This window comes from Bufo bufo, chromosome 5 (genome assembly GCF_905171765.1).
Source record: "Bufo bufo chromosome 5, aBufBuf1.1, whole genome shotgun sequence".
NCBI lineage: Eukaryota > Metazoa > Chordata > Amphibia > Anura > Bufonidae > Bufo > Bufo bufo.
Window position 1 is genome coordinate 520,297,128 of NC_053393.1, and position 21,036 is coordinate 520,318,163.

Genomic DNA, 21,036 nt, shown 5'->3' on the forward strand with positions numbered 1-21,036 from the left:
TTGTGCTGCGCTAATATACAGAGGTGTACTGTACACAGGGTGACAAGGCATGTGCCTCCAGGATTACTCCCCCCCCAGCTCTTCGTGGAAGATATTTAACGGATCCATTCTCCTGCGCGACCTACTGACATGTCTCCTAAAAAGGCGTGTTTTTCCCAGGCTTAAAGAGGAGCTGTCTCATCTGAGACACTAGTGGCATATACCCAGAACGGGACCACGGCCACACTCCATTTATTTCTATGGGACTGACGAGTATAGTCGAGCCGGGGCTCCCGGCGTTACCATAGGACTTAATGGAGTGGTGGTCGCGCTTGTGCAGTGTGCTCTCTATTCATTTCTATGGGACTGCCGAAAACAGCTAAGCGCTGGCTCGGCTATCTCCAGCGTTCCTACAGAAGGGAATGGAGTGGTGGTCGTGCTTGCGCAGTGTGCTCCCTATTTATTTCTATTGGATTGCTGAAAATAGCTAAGCCCTGGCCCATAGAGGCGGATTGAGTAGTGGCCACGCTTGCGCAGTACGCCCTCTATTAGGGATCGACCGATATTGATTTTTTAGGGCCGATACCGATACCGATAATTTGTCAACTTTCAGGCCGATAGCCGATAATTTATACCGATATTCTGGGTATTTTTATTTTTGAGGAAAAAAAAAATTTCCTACACAAATCTGCTGAAAATTAATGTTTATTGTTAACGTGTTATTATTATTTTATTTTTTTGTAAATCTTTTTAATTTATACTTAATATTTTTGTGTTTTGTTTTTTTTACTAACTTTTAGCCCCCTTAGGGACTAGAACCCTTGTCCCATTCACCCTGATAGATCTCTATCAGAGTGAATAGGATCTCGCACTCTCCCTGCTGCCCTGTGCTCTGTGCACACAGCAGCATGGAGCTGACTATGGCAGCCAGGGCTTCAATAGTGTCCTGGCTGCCATGGTAACCGATCGGAGCCCCAGGCTTACACTGCTGGGGCTCCGATCGGAGGAGCAGGGGAGAGGGGATCCTGTGGCCACTGCCACCAATGAGTAATACTGGGTGGGGGGCGCACTGCGCCACCAATGTTTTTACTATTGGGATGGGGGTGGGGGGCGCACTGCGCCACCAATGACTAATACTAGGGGGCTTGAGGGGGGGGGCGCACTGCGCCACCAATGTTTTTACTATTGGGGTGGGGGGGCGCACTGCGCCACCAATGATTAATACTAGGGGGCTTGAGGGGGGGGGGGGGGGGGGGCGCACTGCGCCACCAATGAAGATACCTCTCTTTCACATACAGGAGGCGGGAGCTGGCTGCAGAATCACATAGCCGGCTCCCGACCTCTATCAGCGGTAGCTGCGATCCGCGGCACCTAAGAGGTTAACTACCGCGGACCGCAGCTGCCGTTCATTGAGGTCGGGAGCCGGCTATGTGATTCTGCAGCCAGCTCCCGCCTCCTGTATTTGAATTAATGAAAGACTCATCTTCATTGGTGGCGCAGCGGCCAAAGCCCCTCCCCTCCTCTTGTCTTCCGTCCTGTCATTGGAGGCAGCGGCAGCAGCAGCACAGGGGGAGGAGACACTGCTTCCTTCTCCCCTGTGCTGCGGAGGGAACACGGAGAGCGCTGAGAGCAGCGCGTTCTGTGTTCCCAATACGTTATCGGTATATCGGCAAAATAGATGCCGATAACGTTCAAAATCCTCAATATCGGCCGATAATATCGGCCAAACCGATAATCGGTCGATCCCTACTCTCTATTCATTTCTATCAGACTGCTGAAGATAGCTAAGCCCTGGCCCGTAGAGGTGAATGGAGTAGTGGCCGCGCTTGCGCAGTGTCCTCGCTATTCATTTCTATCGGACTACTGAAAATAGCTAAGCGTTGGCCCATAGAAGTGAATGGAGTGGTGGCCGCGCTTGCGCAGTACGCTCTCTATTATTTTCTATGGGAGTGACGAAAATAGCCGAGCACACTCACTCAGCTAATTTCCGAACTCCCATAGAAATGAAGGGGCAGCGTGCCACACATGTGCAGGGCGTTCTCCTTCACCATCAGGGGTTGCGTTTAGAGACAGGTGCGGGCCTGGGGTAGGACTCACATCGATCTGACTTTGATGACATATCCTGGTGACAGGCCATCAAAGTTCCAGATGAAACAACCCCTTTAAAAAGGGCCTGTCCCCTATCCTGACTTGTCTGTTTTAGTAACCATTCCTTTATTATTCCTGCTAGTAGTTTGGGAATGAATCACCAGCAGTTTGCAATGAAGGCCCATATGGGTGTTACCGGTTAGCTATCCAGCCAGTGTCAGGCTGTGCCGGGACCCCCCCGACTGGAGCTTTATTACACACTGCTAGCAATTCATTCATAGACCTCTAGTAGGAATAATAGAGGAAAGGCACAACATAAGAGTTGTGTGAAAAGAACTGGGAGTAGAAAGGGTTAAACCAAATTGGCAGTGAGGGGATTATGTAGCAAGAATGTGGCGGATAGAAAGCAAGTGGATTTACAGCCTAGCATCAGAGGGATTGATTCAAGAAGAGGTTAAATCATGCCGGTTGCTATGAACAAATAAGGGTCTTGAGTAATAGATGAAATAGAGAAGTCTAAAGCATGGTGGACGGAAGAGAGTATTTGGCACTAGGGATTTCCACTGTGTGCAGGAGCAGTGGGAACCTGTCTGCACAGTGAACGGTATGGAGCGAGTTATCCATATGGATTTCCACGAGGAGGAGACAGGAGCTTCAGCGCAGGAACGGATTCCAGACCCCTGCCCCGAGGAATGGGCGAATTTACTATGATGCATCACGTCCTATTCTCCATTCACTTCTAAAGCTGCATTTACAATGATGCTATTCTCCTCTCTTGCTTCAAGTAATACTCTCCGGTCACATCTAAAGCTGCATTTACAATGACGTCGGTCTCCTGTCTTACAGCACATCTTATTCTCCAGTCATATCTAAATCTGCATTTACAATGATGCTGGTATCCTGTCTTACATCATGTCCTACTCTCCAGTCACATCTAAAGCTGCATTTACAGTGATGCCTGTCTCCTCTCTTACATCACATCCTACTCTCCAGTCACATCTAAAGCTGCATTTACAGTGATTCCTGTCTCCTCTCTTACATCACATCCTACTCTCCAGTCACATCTTAAGCTGTATTTACAATGATACTGGTCTCCTGTCCTGAACGGGGGCAGCACAGGGGGTAATGCCCCCAGGAGCTTGGGCAAAATGGTCAAAACTATTTGGCGCCTTCAGAAATCCACGCGCTTCCTGCCAAAACTGCTCCGTTCACTGACAAATTTCTGCAGCAAATCTGCCAAGTGGGAATACCCTAAGGCAGGCAAGCCCAACCTGCGGCCCTCCAGCTGTTGCAAAACTACAACTCCCAGCATGCCCGAACAGCCTACAGCTATCAGCCTACAGCAGGGTATTGTGGGAGTTGTAGTTTTACAACAGCAGGAGGGCCGCAGGTTGAGCATGCCTGCCCTAAGGGATCCATAGGGGCTCCTTCCTGCCTGGATCATATGTTGCAGACCAAAAGGGTCCCCTCTGTAGATATCCCTATGAGCAGGGCCAAGGAATGTGTGGACCCCTGTGTCAACGGGAATAACGCCCATACTGCCTCGTCATACCCCTCCCAACCAAAGACAAAGGGTACAGGACAGAGAGCGGAGACCTGACAGGGGCCCTGTGCACCATACAAAACCTACGTTTGCTTTAATGTTGATTATCCAGGGAACAGATTTTCCCTTTAAAAATCCCAACTCAAATTTACCAGTAACATGAAGTACAATGTGTCCCGAGAAAACAGTCTCAGAACTGGTTGGATAAGAAAAGGCATCCAAAGTTATTACCACATAAAATGACTTGTAAAAGATTTGTCAGATTTGTAAAATTTAGCCAAAATGACAGGCGTTTTTTTCTGTAATTTAAAGACATAAGTGCAATTAAATGTCCTAAGCCAATCCATTTCCACAAACACACTGCACACTGGTATTGACAAATTTACAATGGGAAAAACGCAATTTTTTTGGGGTGTAATATGTTTGAACTACACACTTTGATGCAGAAATACCAATTCTTCACTAAAACATGGTTATAATTTGTGATACTGATGTGAAATGCGCAAATAACCAAAAAGTACTGTATATCAGTAAGTAAATGACCCCCTTAGTCTGTAAAATGTTTAGAGAGGTGGTAAGTGTCACAACCACATGATGCCAGGACCCAAGGTTTTCCCAGAGCATCCCGCTACCTCCGCTGGGTGGTCTTCACAGATGGGTCATTATGACACATAAAATGGCACTTTTAGAGCCTGTTCACACTGAGCGTTTGTAAATGACCCCCAATATATTGGACTGTGGCCTTATCATGAGGGCAGAACACGAACATCACCAGAGGTCGCACTACCCAAAAGAGCAAAAATACTCCCCTTAGGGGACGTCCACACAATGGATTTTACAGGGGAATGAAGCAAGACGCCTGGTTATGTTCGCGTTCTGCCCTCATGATAAGCTTTTAATAACGCCAAGAATTTCCTCACGTTGTGCTGTCACCGATTCCTCCAGTCCTCCTGGACCAAAGTCCTAGAAAGTCATATTTCTGGTCATGTGGTGGAGGATTCCCTACAAAGGAAGACTTTTTTTGTATTTTTGTTGGCCTGGGTTGGGTCCATTTCGGAAACGTATTTTCTGACGGAGTGCCTCCTTCCATTTTGCACTTATTCCCTTTGTGCTTATTATTTTGGAATTCTTTCACGTTGAGTGCATTGTTCCTGGAAACCATCACCAAGCAGGCTGGCTGCTGCAATGACAGGAATCTTGGGAAAAACTCATAGAATCCATTCTAATCCTATAAAGAGCACACGCTGTAACCTGCAGAACGGTGATGCGAGGAGCTGAGCGGGCACATGCTGCACCCCAGGCCCTGGCGCCCTCCGCTGATAAGACTGGTTAATCAAACATTTACAGATTTCAGCCGGGAGCGTGTCCCGGTGTAATGTGAACTCTGCCCCAGATATGGAAGAGTAAACCCTGCACATGATTAAGCAGATCTGGGTATTCATGTGTGCTACAGGCAACGTGTAAAGTTCCTCCTAATTACTGGGGGGCTGCAGTGTGCCCCCTGTCACTAGATGTCCGCAGCCAGTCCCTGCTCACGAGTCATGACTATATCTCCACGGCCAGTCCCTGCTCATGGCTAGATGCCCACGGCCAGTCCCTGCTCATAGCTAGATGTCTACGGCCAGTCCCTGCTCATTGTTAGATGCCCGCAGCCAGCCCTTGCTCATGACTAAAGGTCCACGGCCAGTCCTTGCTCACGACCAGATGCCCACGGCCAGTCCCTGCTCACGGCCAGATGCCCACGGCCAGTCCCTGCTCACGGCCAGATGCCCACGGCCAGTCCCTGCTCACGGCCAGATGCCCACGGCCAGTCCCTGCTCACGGCCAGATGCCCACGGCCAGTCCCTGCTCACGGCTAGATGCCCACGGCCAGTCCCTGCTCACGGCTAGATGCCCACGGCCAGTCCCTGCTCACGGCTAGATGCCCACGGCCAGTCCCTGCTCACGGCTAGATGCCCACGGCCAGTCCCTGCTCACGGCTAGATGCCCACGGCCAGTCCCTGCTCACGGCTAGATGCCCACGGCCAGTCCCTGCTCACGGCTAGATGCCCACGGCCAGTCCCTGCTCACGGCTAGATGCCCACGGCCAGTCCCTGCTCACGGCTAGATGCCCACGGCCAGGCCCTGCTCACGGCTAGATGCCCGCGGCCAGTCCCTGCTCACGGCTAGATGCCCGCGGCCAGTCCCTGCTCACGGCTAGATGCCCGCGGCCAGTCCCTGCTCACGGCTAGATGCCCACGGCCAGTCCCTGCTCACGGCTAGATGCCCACGGCCAGTCCCTGCTCACGGCTAGATGCCCACGGCCAGGCCCTGCTCACGGCTAGATGCCCGCGGCCAGTCCCTGCTCACGGCTAGATGCCCGCGGCCAGTCCCTGCTCACGGCTAGATGCCCGCGGCCAGTCCCTGCTCACGGCTAGAGGCCCGCGGCCAGTCCCTGCTCACGGACAGAGGCCCGCGGCCAGTCCCTGCTCACGAACAGAGGCCCGCGGCCAGTCCCTGCTCACGAACAGAGGCCCGCGGCCAGTCCCTGCTCACGAACAGAGGCCCGCGGCCAGTCCCTGCTCACGAACAGAGGCCCGCGGCCAGTCCCTGCTCACGAACAGAGGCCCGTGGCCAGTCCCTGCTCACGAACAGAGGCCCGCGGCCAGTCCCTGCTCACGAACAGAGGCCCGCGGCCAGTCCCTGCTCACGAACAGAGGCCCGCGGCCAGTCCCTGCTCACGGCTAGATGTCTACAGCCAGTCCCTGTTCATGGTTAGATGCCCGCAGTCAGCCCTTGCTCATGACTAAAGGTCCAAGGCCAGTCCCTGCTCACGACCAGATGCCTTCTCATAATAACTTAATGCCCATTGCCTACATATACCGAAGGCTGGGGCCACAGCATCAGGTAAGCACGTTTTTCACCCCATGTCTGTCTTACTGAAGTATTTCTGGTGCAGGAAAATGTCATAAAAGATTCAGATTGAGGATATTTTCTTCCTACAGATAGCGAATGTCAGGCGAAAGAAGAAACCGGATCTAACACACAAAATCCGCAAACAGAGCATTTTACACGCGTTATATCCTATGCACAGCATGCCTTTCTGGTGCATGATGGGGGTAGTCATCAACTAAGTGACCTAAGAATAAACACTTCACCAGTGACGTTGAGCTCAGCAATAAGTGGAGTTGCCCTTTAAGTCTAATCCACAACTAGCGCCAGGAAAGACTCCCCAGTGCGACCATATAAAGCCTCCCTACAAGCACCGCCCACCTCCCGCCGTTACAGCCACCGAGTCCCGTCACCTGTGCCTCAGGCTCCGGTGCGAACTCCGTCTGTAATGATCACTTCTGCCTTGGATTATCGCCAATTACACAACGCTACGGTACACTGCAGGGGACAAACCCCTTCAAAGTGCGACGATTGGACACAGGGAATAGACCTGTCAAATGAGACCCCGCCCCCCGCTGGGCGTGGCCATGTCCTACAATTGGACTGTCGCTTCGGCTCATGGGATTGTAAACACTAGCGCTAGCCAATCAAAAGAATGCACGCGAACGGCCATTTTTGAAAAGGGCAAAGTCTCGTTGTCAGCCTTGAAGAGGAAGGAGTCACTGTCTAGATGAGCAGGTACATGGGTAAAGACTCCTTAGGACATGGTGGACGCGGTCTAGGGAGTCTCTGTGCTTTGCAGTGTCATGATGTATAAAGTATTACCTTTTGTATGTGAGTTTACAGCTGTGTTATGTGTATGGGTTCTGCTTTACAGTCTTGATTAGTGTTGAGCGACTTAAAGAGGACCTTTCACCTGAAAATGAAAGTTAAACTAAAGATATAGCCTTACTTACATGCCCCCGGTATTGCTTATTCAGCCATTCATTTTTCAATCAGTGCCCCCATTTGTCCGCGCTGCCCCCCGGAATATTTGCCGCCTTGTATGCTAATGAGCCATTCGGCTCAACCGGGCGGGCCTTCAAAAGTTCTCCCGGGCGTGTCATTCTTCTCCCTGGCACGGAGCGCATCCAATCAGCGCGCTCCGCTCTTAGCCAGGGAGAAGACGCTCCAGTTCTCGCGAGATGGCGCCGGCTCCGGATGGATGAAATCGCTCCAGTTCTCGCAAATCTCGTGAGAACTGGAGCGTCTTCTCCCTGGCTAAGAGCGGAGCGCGCTGATTGGATGCGCTCCGTGCCAGGGAGAAGAATGACACGCCCGGGAGAACTTTTGAAGGCCCGCCCAGTTGAGCCGAATGGCTCATTAGCATACAAGGCGGCAAATATTCCGGGGGGCAGCGCGGAAAAACGGGGGCACTGATTGAAAAATGAATGACTGAATAAGCAATACCGGGGGCATGTAAGTAAGGCTATATCTTTAGTTTAACTTTCATTTTCAGGTGAAAGGTCCTCTTTAAAGTTGATGAAGTGGCATTTGATCTGAATTTCAGGAAAAATGTGATTTGTCACGAATCCGAATTTCCTCGTGCTTCGTGGTAACGAATCATATTTTTTCCAAAATGGTTGCTGGACGTGTTACAAAGTGAAAGTGAGAACCCTGGGAACGAGGGATCGCCCATAATGCCGTGCAGACAGCTAATCAGCAGATAGTCAGCCCCTGTGATGTCACAGCCCCATAGAAAGCCTCCTCCTGCCTGGTCTCCGCCATTTTATAGTGCAGGGAGAGACGTGACAGGTGCTAGGGACAGTGCTAGGAATATTACTATTGAGCAGTTCCGGGACAGCTTAGTGATAGTGTAGGGATATAATAGAGAGGCTTTATCCACACTATAGGAAGAGAGCGGGGACAGCACAGAGATAGTGTAGGGATATAATAGGGAGGCTTTATCCACACTATAGGGAGAGAGCAGGGACAGCACAGAGATAGTGTAGGGATATAATAGGGAGGCTTTATCCACACTATAGGGAGAGAGCAGGGACAGCACAGAGATAGTGTAGGGATATAATAGGGAGGCTTTATCCGCACTATAGGGAGAGAGCAGGGACAGCACAGAGATAGTGTAGGGATATAATAGGGAGGCTTTATCCACACTATAGGGAGAGAGCAGGGACAGCACAGAGATAGTGTAGGGATATAATAGGGAGGCTTTATCCACACAATAGGGAGAGAGCGGGGACAGCACAGAGATAGTGTAGGGATATAATAGGGAGGCTTTATCCGCACTATAGGGAGAGAGCGGGGACAGCACAGAGATAGTGTAGGGATATAATAGGGAGGCTTTATCCACACTATAGGGAGAGAGCGGGGACAGCACAGAGATAGTGTAGGGATATAATAGGGAGGCTTTATCCGCACTATAGGGAGAGAGCGGGGACAGCACAGAGATAGTGTAGGGATATAATAGGGAGGCTTCATCCACACTATAGGGAGAGAGCGGGGACAGCACAGAGATAGTGTAGGGATATAGTAGGGAGGCTTTATCCACACTATACGGAGAGAGCGGGGACAGCACAGAGATAGTGTAGGGATATAATAGGGGGGCTTTATCCGCACAATAGGGAGAGACAATAAATTTATTTATACCAGAAAAAAATATATATACATAAAATATTATTAAACATATATTTGCATGCTATATAGATTTATAGTCACTTTAAAATTATTAAAATTGCAAACATCCATAAAAAGCAACACTAAAATATAAAATTATGTGAAAAATCCTAGGGAAGAAATGTCCTGAATAGAGTCTCAAATTTTTCTGTTATTTTCTATTACTCTGAATGTCCGTGTTACATTAATTGTCCAGTGGACCTGATATCCACGCTATTTGGACGCAGTCCGTGGTAATCAGGATTTTAGGAGGTTCACAGGTTAGTTTCCATGTAGCCGAAGTGAGGATGTGTGGTTGAGTCACTCACATTTCTTTTGCTACAAGTTTAGCAATACATCCATTCACTTTGCCTGTGTATACATCCATACGGCATTGGTTTTACTTACAGTTCAGTAGATTTATGCCGGCTGTACTGCGGTTGACGTGGCGTCCCACGTCTAGTACGCTTACAGGCTGCGATGTAGTTTCCAGGAGATAGATTCAGGGATCTGCAGCAATCAACTGTAGGAGTGCCGTCTCAGTGGTTTTGTGTGGTTTAGTTCCTGCACAGGTGCGCAATCAAGCAAGCAGGTCAGATGTCACTGCGGCTGTTGATTTCAGGTTTTTTCTTTACCAAATTTTTTGGATGCGATCCCACTATTCCTGGTCGATTTGAAGCGCTTCAATGTATATTTAGTCTCATGGGGTTATCCTTCACCAGTTAACTGGACTCCTTCCTCAGTGGTTGATTTTCCCATGAAACTAGTCGACTTTATATAGAGATGTACAGGTGTACTCCAACTTGGTATAATTCGGCTATACTGAAATTCTGTCATGGAGTACTTGAAAGACCAACAGAGTTATTGTAACTGGTATTCATCCTTTGTTCAAATAAATACAATTAAAATATACACTGATAGTGTTTGAATACCATCCGAAGTGATATACTTATATAAAATGAATGTATCCATATATAAAAAAAATATAATCCGCTCAGAATGCATCAGTCTGGCACCGTTTGGCCTTTGCTCCGCTCAGCAGGCGGACACCCGAACGCTGCTTGCAGCGCCCGGGTGTCCGCCCGGCCGCGCGGAGGCAAACGGATCCGTCCAGACTTACAATGTAAGTCAATGGGGACGGACCCGCCCGAAGCCGACACAATATGGCTCAATCCTCAAGCGGATCCGTCTCCCACCGACTCCCAATGCAAGCCAAAACGGATCCGTCTGCATCACCACGAAAAATATTCCCCTGTCCATGGCAATGCAAACGGACCCGTTCTGAACGGATCTAAGCGTTTGCATTATAGACTTAAAGTTGATGAAGTGGCATTTGATCAGAATTCCAGGAAAAATTTGATTAGTCATGAATCCGAATTTCCTCGTGCTTCGTGGTAACGAATCATATTTTTTCCAAAATGGCTGCTGCACGTGTTACAAAGTGAAAGTGAGAAGCCTGGGAACGAGGGATCGCCCATAATACCGTGCAGACAGCTAATCAGCAGCTAGCCAGCCCCTGTGATGTCACAGCCCCATAGAAAGCCTCCTCCTGCCTGGTCTCCGCCATTTTATAGTGCAGGGAGAGACGTGACAGGCGGTAGGGACAGTGCTAGGAATATTACTATTGAGCAGTTCCGGGACAGCTTAGTGATAGTGTAGGGATATAATAGGGAGGCTTTATCCACACAATAGGGAGAGAGCAGGGACAGCACAGAGATAGTGTAGGGATATAATAGGGAGGCTTTATCTGCACTATAGGGAGAGAGCAGGGACAGCACAGAGATAGTTTAGGGATATAATAGGGAGGATTTATCCACATAATAGGGAGAGAGCAGGGACAGCACAGAGATAGTGTAGGGATATAATAGGGAGGCTTTATCCGCACTATAGGGAGAGAGCGGGGACAGCACAGAGATAGTGTAGGGATATAATAGGGAGGCTTTATCCACACAATAGGGAGAGAGCAGGGACAGCACAGAGATAGTGTAGGGATATAATAGGGAGGCTTTATCCGCACTATAGGGAGAGAGCAGGGACAGCACAGAGATAGTGTAGGGATATAATAGGAAGGATTTATCCACATAATAGGGAGAGAGCGGGGACAGCACAGAGATAGTGTAGGGATATAATAGGGAGGCTTTATCCACACAATAGGGAGAGAGCAGGGACAGCACAGACATAGTGTAGGGATATAATAGGGAGGCTTTATCCGCACTATAGGGAGAGAGCAGGGACAGCACAGAGATAGTGTAGGGATATAATAGGAAGGATTTATCCACATAATAGGGAGAGAGCGGGGACAGCACAGAGATAGTGTAGGGATATAATAGGAAGGATTTATCCACATAATAGGGAGAGAGCAGGGACAGCACAGAGATAGTGTAGGGATATAATAGGAAGGATTTATCCACATAATAGGGAGAGAGCAGGGACAGCACAGAGATAGTGTAGGGATATAATAGGGAGATTTTATCCACACACTATACGGAGAGAGCGGGGACAGCACAGAGATAGTGTAGGGATATAATAAGGAGGCTTTATCCACACTATAGGGAGAAAGCGGGGACAGCACAGAGATAGTGTAGGGATATAATAAGGAGGCTTTATCTGCACTATAGGGAGAGAGCAGGGACAGCACAGAGATAGTGTAGGGATATAATAGGGAGGCTTTATCCACACTATACGGAGAGAGCAGGGACAGCACAGAGATAGTGTAGGGATATAGTAGGGAGGCTTTATCCACACTATACGGAGAGAGCAGGGACAGCACAGAGATAGTGTAGGGATATAATAGGGAGGCTTTATCCACACTATACGGAGAGAGCAGGGACAGCACAGAGATAGTGTAGGGATATAATAGGGAGGATTTATCCACATAATAGGGAGAGAGCAGGGACAGCACAGAGATAGTGTAGGGATATAATAGGGAGGCTTTATCTGCACTATAGGGAGAGAGCAGGGACAGCACAGAGATAGTGTAGGGATATAGTAGGGAGGCTTTATCCACACTATACGGAGAGAGCGGGGACAGCACAGAGATAGTGTAGGGACATAATAGGGAGGCTTTATCCACACTATAGGGAGAGAGCGGGGACAGCACAGAGATAGTGTAGGGACATAATAGGGAGGCTTTATCCACACTATAGGGAGAGAGCGGGGTCAGCACAGAGATAGTGTAGGGATATAATAGGGAGGCTTTATCCGCACTATAGGGAGAGAGCAGGGACCAATAGGAGAGTGTAAAGTCTGGCTAATAGGAGCAATTACTATTACACCTTGCTGCACTAATTGGAGTCACTAAAAGTGCTTGAATACTACTGCTGTTGTGGTGTCCACATTGTTTTATACATAATTAATTCTATAACGCTTGATTCTGTAATTGGAGTGAAATAGCACTCAAAATATTTTCATGGGCTTGGTTTCACACCTTGTGTTATAGAGAAGTAATTGTATCAGGGTACTTTCACACTAGCGTTTTTCTTTTCCGGTGTTGAGTTCCATCACAGGAGCTCAATAACGGAATAAACTGATCAGTTCTATCCTAATGCATTCTGAATGGAGAGTAATCTGTTCAGGATGCATCAGTTCAGTCCCTCTTACGTTTTTTGGATGGAGAAAATACCGCAGCATGCTGCAGTTTTATCTCCGGCCAAAAATACTGAACACTTGTCGGAATGCCGGATCCGGCATTAATTTACATTAAAGTGTATTAATGCCGGATCCGGCATTAAGTGTTTCGGCAAAACGGATCTCTGCGCAGACCTTTAAAAATGCAAAATAAAAATTAATACCAGATCCGTTTTCCCGGATGACACCGGAGAGACAGATCCGGTATTGCAATGCATTTGTTAGACGGATCCACATCCGAATCCGTCTGACAAATGCCATCAGTTTGCGTCCAGATTCTCGGATCCAGCAGGCAGTTCCGGCGACAGAACTGCCTTCCGGAATCCTCTGCCGCGAGTGTGAAAGTACTCTTAGGCCTTGATTCTGTAATTGGGGTAAAATGATGTTCTAATTCTACTAATTTTAGGTTGTTCACATTTGTTTTTTATATAAGTAATTCCATTAATCCTTGATTCTGTAATTGGGGTGAAATTGCGGCCTGATACTGATTTTAGGGTGTCCACATAGTTTTTTTACATAAGTAATTCCATTAAAGGGGTTTTCCCCATCACAGACAATGAGGGCATATCACTAGGATAGGCCCCCATTGTCTGATATGTGCGGGACCCGCATCAACACCGAGAATGGAGCCCAGAAAGTTGTGCAGCCAAGATGTGGAGGAGAGATCCGCTGCTTCCTCCTGCAGGCGGGCAAGTAGCGACAATAAGAGTGGTATGGGAGCAGGTGTTGCGAGCGGTCAGACACTCGGCCATGAGACTGGGGAGGGTGACATCAGTGACGTGAAGACAGTAGAGGATGATGATGTAGCTGATCGCACGTGGGAGCCGGGTGAAGAGGGGGCTTCAGGGGATGAGAGTGGCAGCTTGCGCTTGAGACAGTTGCTGAGCCAACAAGTGTGGCCATGAGTCAGCAGGGCGGAAGCAGTATGAGATCTGGGGCCAAATCTGCCCAGAGTAGACCGTCTGCTACTCAGGAGCCTACCTGTCCGGAAACAACTAGTGGTGCACGGGTTCACGAAGGCAGTGGTGGGGGTAAAATGGCATTTTCGCCGGTGTGGAAATTTTTCATCAAGTCGCCGAAGGATGTCACCGTGGCCGTGTGTAGAATCAGTGGGTAGAAGGTGAAGCGCGGCCAGTGTGCCAATGTTGGCCCCATGGCACTGCGTCAACACATGGAGCGTCACCATAAAGTGGTCTGGGAAAACCGTGGCGCTAATGTTGTGGTACAGCCTGAGGCATCTCCTACCAGCCCGCAACTCTTTTCCAGCAGTCAAGGCAGAAGGGATTTGTGTTTCCTTCCCATCATCTACTGGTCCTGATGCTCCTGCTCCTCCTCGTCACCCATTTTGCCAGCAATCGATCACAGAGGCCATTGCAAAAAGACAAAAGTATGCATGCACTCATCCCACAGCGCAGAAGCTAAGGGTGCTCCTGGCCAAGTTGCTGGTTCTACAGTCCCTCCCTTTTCATGTGATGGACTCTGCACATTTCGAGAACTATTGGCTTGTGCCGAGCCAAGGTGGAGAGTCCCAAGCCGTCATTACTTCTCCAAAAAGGCTGTACCCGCCCTGCACATGTATGTTGAGCAGAAGGTGGGCCAGTCCTTGAGCCTGTCGGTGTCTGGTAACGTTCACGGCAGCGACGATGTGTACTTGACTACGGTCAAGGACAATATAGGCCCTTTACTGCCTACTGGGTAAATGTGGTTCCTGCCCAGCCAAACCAGCAAATTGGCCAGGTGACGCCAATGCGACCTCCGCGTTCTCAAGCTGTGATTCCTCTGCCAACGTCCTCCTCTGCCTCCTCATCCTCAACCTTGTCCTCAGTCTCCACTGCAGGCACAATTCTGAGTGCTCCTCCAGCATATCACCTATGCACGGCGGTGTCGCGCTGTTTTGCATGTAGTTTGCCTGGGCAAACAGAGTCACACCTCTGAAGATCACAACCATGGTCACTGAAAACAGGAAGAACATTGTGACGGCGCTGCGTCAAGGAGGGCTGACCCATGCGCCCTGCATGGCGCACGTTTTTTTAAATCTGGTTGTAAAGCGGTTCATCTGCAAGACGTCTTGAAAATGGTCAGGAAACCTTGAGCTGCAAAGGCAGAATAACGTTACCTATCGCCTGATATGCGATATTTCCACCCGTTGGAACTCCACCCTCCATAAGTTGGACCGACTATATCAGCAAAGGAGGGCCATGAACGATTTCTTGATGATGCAGGCAGACAGGAGTACTGCCCTGTGTAACATCGACGTTACAGTGCCAGTGGCAGCTCATGTGTGACACCTGCCGTTTGCTCAGGCCCTTTGAGGAGGCCACTTTATTTGTCAGTCACCGTGACTATGGGATGAATGATGTCATTCCACTCTTCACGTTTTGGAGCAGATGCTGATAAATCTGTCTGGCCAAGGGACAGGAAACATGGGGCCACCTGAGCCCTGGTGGGACTGAACTGGTGGAGGAGAAGGACATTTACGCACAAGCAATGTATACAGAAATGGGTGGTTTATCTGCATAAGTGACAGGAGAGGAACTGGAGAGCGATGAGGAAGACCCGGCAGATGACCCTGAGACACCGTGGCAGTATGCCGTGGAGATGGAGGCCAAGGGAGTCCCTCTGAGTCCCTTGCACAAATTGCCAGATGCATGCTGAGTTGCTTGCGTAGAGACAGCCGTATTTTTACTATTTGGCAGAGGGGTGACTACTGGCTCTACATCATGTTAGACCCTCGCTACCGGTCCAAAATGGAGGCCTTTTTTCCACCTCCTGAGAGGGAGGACAAACTCAACTACTATCCTATGTAGTCAGTTGACTGCTTGCCTATGTGCGCCAATGCCCATCCTTACAAAGATCTGGGGGGGTCCTTCTGCACTCAAGCGCCACTGCCATGACTTCTGGAGGGGATGGGGGCAGGTGCAGTACCAGCTCCATCAGCAGCAACTTAAGTTTGGAATCTCTAATGAGCACTTTTCTTCACCCGCCTACTAAAGAAACCACCCAGCAGCAGCAGGACATGGAGCAGAACCTGAACCAGCAGGTGGTGGCATACTTGGACTGCACTCTGCCACTCTACATCCAAGATTCCCTGGACTACTGGGCAGCCAAACTTGATTTGTGGCCGCAACTGGACGAGTTTGCCCTGGACGTGCTTTCCTGCCCGGCCAGTAGTGTGGCATCAGAGCAGGTGTTTAGTGCCGCAGGGGCATGGTTACCCCAAGGAGAACTCGCCTTTCAACACAAAATGTTGAGACTGACCTTTTGTAAAGATGAATCAAGCGTGGATCAGCCAGGTTTTCCATGCACCAGTGCCTGATGCATGAGACTAAGGCATTCTGGGTGCCACACCTAAACATTGGGAAGCCACCTGCTTCAGCCACTATTCGGATGCTGCCACCCGCCTGATGCCACACACCTGCTGTCATCTCCTACTGCCACTATCTTATGCTGTTACTGCCACTGGCGTTGTCCCCCACCTCCCCGCTGTGTGGCTGGGCCACTGTGTTGACTCTTCATGCTCTTTCACTCTATAGTAAAATCTTGGGCCTCTGCATGGTTCTTCATACCTGATGCTAACATTGACCTGTAAGGCTGAGTTCACACTTTAGTTATTGGGTTAGTTTTTGACCCCGTTAGTGACCAAATAAGTGAAGTGTGAACTGATTCTAAGAATGATGCCTGTCATACTGACGCACCGTAACTGTTTCACTACCACAGCGGTTTCTGCAGTGCACAGTGATGTACACCGATATACACGCTGTCTGTAGCCAGGAAATAGCTGATTTTTTAACGCGCTTCGTCACAAATTAATTCGGATTGAATCAAATTTTGGCGAAGTGTCCGAATCTAATTTTTTTAAATTTCGCTCATCTCTAGTCTTGATAGATGCTTCTCAGCTCATTGTATGGGGCATAATCTTCTGAGTGCATCATGTGACTCAATGCTACTTATAGGTGTACCACTGCAATGTGTTCTGAAGTCTAAAAAGTGCAGCATGCAACACGTAAAAGTGCTCAAGGGCGCCAACTGAACCGGGGCTTCCATTAGCAGCCAAGCACAGAGGCTCTGATGCTGCTGCCTTGCTCAGCACAGCTGGCAACTGTGCATGCACCGCTACACTGCCGGGTGTACCCTGATGTAAGTGGCGCATTCACAGTCGCTATCTGCACTGCCCAGGCGGCAGCAGCATAGCCTTTGCACTTGCGCCACTACTGGGAGCAATGGTGCAGGCGTGAGGTTGACAACACAATCAGTGATTAGCACACAGGAGTATGTCCAAAACACAGACGACATGCAATTATTTCCATCACATGTTATCTCTGTTTTGGACCCACTCCTGTTTTTTGCCTTACCAATACAGATGAAATACTGATGCAAAAAACGGACCGTGTGATAGAGGCCATTAAAGTCCTGCATGCAAGACTTCTTTTCCCATCTGAATAAAACTTTAATTAATTAAGCATGATGCCTCTATTTCCAGACCTCTGACTGGTGGGACCTGCGTTGGTAATCATACTTACCTCCGCTGCTTGTCTTGGCTCCCTCCATGTACACTTCCTATTTGACACCACTGCAGCCAACCACTGGCCACTGCTCCCCCTTGGTCATGTGACACAAGGGGAGCAGCGGCCAGTGATTGGCTGCAGCAGTGTCAAACTGGATGTTTACGTGAATGAGCCAGGACCCAGTGTCAAAAATTAGGTAAGTATGATCACCAACACGGGTCCTGCCAGTCTGAGAGGGCTGGAAATGACTGCCCAACTCCATGGGGTTATCCCATAGAAATAAAACATCACCTATCCACAGGTGATCAATATATGATCGCTGGGAACCCCACAATCACTAGAATAGGGGTCCCAATCCTCCCCTTTAAATGGAGCAGTGGTCACGCATGGTCACTAACATTGTTTATGGGACTGGCGGAGGTAGTGGGGTGCTGTACCCAACTGTCTCTAGCAGACTCCTAGACTCAGTGAGCATACGTGACCACTGCTCCATTCAAACTCTTCTAAGACCCTATTCTACAGATTATCATGGGGGTCCCAGCAATACATTATGCAATGTTTTCGTGGGATAACCCCTTAAATGTGACTGGATGAGCCTCAGCTATTACTGTTCTGTACATAGTCCCTGTATTATGTCCATCAGAGCTGCGCTCCCTCCTGGCGCTTCTGTAGTTGTTCCCAATGGGAAAGTCTTAAACCAGCTTGCACTATTGCTTAAAAGTCTGACACTACTAAAATGTTTGCTGTATTCACGAGCCGCGTGAGACAGCAACGTAACTTCATCCGCACTCTCTGTTTTTATGTTTTTTTTTAAGGATGGATAAGCTGGTGAACTGCTTCTATAAACGACCGAATGCCGTAACCCGATTATTCTGCTTCCCCTGGGCTGGAGGAGGATCGCTGTTTTATGCACAGTGGGGGCGCTTGCTGGACGAGTCCATTGAAGGTTTGTATGGCACATTATACAACTATTTTACATAGAATAAACATACATATATATCTAAATCACTATGCACATACCTTACATTACATATCTTGTACTGATCGTGTTCTACTGCAGAGCTGCATTCACAATTCTGCAGGCTTTAGACCTGACATCTCTTGTTTAGTGTCTGCTGTTAAAGGGGTTGTCCAGGCTACAGTGTCACGGACGTTCACGTAGCAGGTACCAGGAGATCGGAGAGACTGGCAACTCGTGGGTTAGCTACTTTCACACTTGCGTTTGGGTTTCCACTTGTGAGATCCGTTTGAGGGCTCTCACAAGCGGCCCCGAACTGATCCGTTCATCCCCAATGCATTCTGAATAGATAAGGATCCGTTCAGAATGCATCAGTTTGGCTCCGTTCTGCCTCCATTCCGCTCTGGAGGCGGACACCAAAACGCAGCTTGCAATATGGTGCAATTGCAAACGGATCCGTCCCCCATTGACTTTCAATGTAAAGTCAGGAGTCCCTATTAATATACCATCGGATCAGAGTTTTCTCCAATCCGATGGTATATTTTAACTTGAAGCATCCCCATCACCATGGGAACGCCTCTATGTTAGAATATACTATCGGATTTGAGTTAGAGCGTGAAAACTCAGATCCGACAGTATAGTGATGGGGACGCTTCAAGTTAGAATATACTAAGAACTGTGTACATGACTGCCCCCTGCTGCCTGGCAGCACCCGATCTCTTACAGGGGCTGTGATCCGCACAATTAACCCCTCAGGTGCCGCACCCCTGTAAGAGATCAGGTGCTGCCAGGCAGCAGGGGCCAGACCCCCCTCCCTCCCCAGTTTTAAATTCATTGGTGGCCAGTGCGGCCCCCCCTCCCTCCCTCCCCAGTATTAAATTCATTGGTGGTCAGTGTGTCTGTGTTTTAGTGAATGCCACACCCCTTGCTTCAGGTGTTGCTTGTTGGTAATTTACCTTTCCCATAAGTAGCGGCTTCTCACTCTTGGAGGTGCGGTTTATAGATGTTCTTCCTGCCTTCTAACTAGCTGGTCAGTTGTACTCTGTGGTGCCTCTGGAGTTGTCAGTTTTCTACTTTCAGCTAAGTCTTGTCTTTTCTTATTGTTTTGTGTTTGTTATATTCCCTGTTGTTTGTATCTGGGCCTGAGACAGAGACTTCCCTTCGTCCATCTGGGGAGGAATGGGTTGTCTCTGGTCGTAACCTCATTCCACGGCCTTGAAGGGATATTAGGGCCTAGGTATCCAGCATATGAATATTCCTACCTTCAAGGTCTATTCATATTGATAGGTAGTTAAGGCCCGGATAAGGGTTGTCTAGGAGGTGACCTGTTCCTTCCCTAGTTTCCAGGCCCAGTTAGTTCCCCTTCCCTCCTGTGTTTAGTGTGGAGTTTCCCCCCCCTTACTGATCGTGACATTATAAACCGCCAAATAACCGTCATTTTGTTGTCTGTATCAGTTCAGCCATGGATGTTATCGCTGCACTGACCGGACAGCTACAGGCGCTGTCTCTGGTGGTAGCTAACCTCCGCACGACCTTCTCACAGATGCAGAGACCACTGTTGGCTGATCCTAGTAGTGGTTACCTGACCTGTCCTGAACCTAAAGTTGCTCTCCCGGATAGATTCTCGGGGGGAGTGATAATTTTATTCGGTTCAGGGAAGCGTGCAAATGGTACTTTAAGCTGTGTCCACACTCATCTGGGGACGAGAGACAGAGAGTGGGTGTGATTATTTCATTGCTTAAAGGGGACGCCCAGTCTTGGACTTTTTCTCTGCCAACCGGATCACAGTCTCTCCGATCAGTAGATGCATTTTTCGGAGCTTTAGGTCTCATCTATTTTGACCCGGACCGAACCTCCCTGGCTGAGACTAAATTACGCGGCCTGTGTCAGGGAGAGCATTCTACTGAGATACTGAGTGGAATGATCCAGCTCTCCGTAGCCAGTTTTGTCAGAAATTATCTGAGAGGCTGAAGGACGCTTTGGCCTTTCCTGAGAATCCTGAGTCTTTGGAAGCCGCTATGTCTTTGGCTGTATGTATTGATAGACGCCTGAGAGAGAGATCTAAGGGCCTACTTTCTCAGGACGTTCTATTACATAACGTACCGTATTCCTTTGACTGTTTGGGTGGAGTGACTCCTAAACTTATACCTGGGGATGAACCCATGCAATTAGGGGGAGCAACTCCGGGAGCAGGGAGTATGTTTTTTCTGCAGTCAAAGGGGACATTTTGTCAATATATGTCCAAGCATTCAGCGGCAAAAAGAGAAACTAAATTGCCTAAATCTAGGTTGTATAATCTTTCTGGACATGAAAGGCAGGCCATGAGAGAGTATATTGCTGAGAGTTTGAAGAAAGGGCACATAAGACCTTCCAAGTCTCCAGTGGCTGCAGGGTTCTTTTTTGTAAAAAGATGGAGGTCTTCGGCCATGTCTGGATTTTTGTGAACTTAATCAGATTACTGTCCGTGATTCTTACCCTCTTCCTTTGATTCCCGATTTGTTTAACCAGATTATTGGTGCCAAGGTGTTCTCCAAGTTGGACTTAAAGAAGACCTTTCATCGGTCCAAACATTGTAAGATAATTGCACAAAAGCATAAAAGTTCCGTAGGCGGCGCTCACCTAGTCAGTCTTGCGATGGAAGCACGGACTGTGCTTGGAAAGGGCACCAGTTGCAAACTATATGAAAATAAGACGGGATGTCCAGCTTCCAAAAAAGACATTGTTCTTTATTCCAAAAATGAAACAGGATAAAAACAATCCAACACGGCAAGCAGGTCTACATGTTTCGGATGCTCTAATGCTGATCCTTATTTATG

General features: G+C 48.8%; 2 protein-coding genes across 4 annotated transcripts in view; one reads left to right on the top strand and one right to left on the bottom strand.

The window, feature by feature from the left end:
• Positions 1–7,004, bottom strand: part of CROT (carnitine O-octanoyltransferase) — a 38,463-nt gene extending 31,459 nt beyond the window's left edge. The window contains exon 1 of one of the 2 annotated variants that reach the window (XM_040434542.1): positions 6,895–7,004. The gene's annotated coding sequence lies outside the window, so the exon portion shown is untranslated. Of the gene's footprint in view, positions 1–6,862 lie in introns of both variants that reach the window. The other variant, XM_040434544.1, reaches the window with a different exon arrangement.
• Positions 7,005–7,115: 111 nt separating this feature from the next.
• The window catches only part of OLAH (oleoyl-ACP hydrolase), a 44,447-nt gene continuing 30,526 nt past the window's right edge, over positions 7,116–21,036 (top strand). The window contains exons 1-2 of one of the 2 annotated variants that reach the window (XM_040434545.1): positions 7,116–7,219; positions 18,078–18,208. In XM_040434545.1, the coding sequence (XP_040290479.1) occupies positions 7,212–7,219; positions 18,078–18,208 (139 nt within the window). In that variant the 5' untranslated portion in view covers positions 7,116–7,211. The other variant, XM_040434546.1, reaches the window with a different exon arrangement.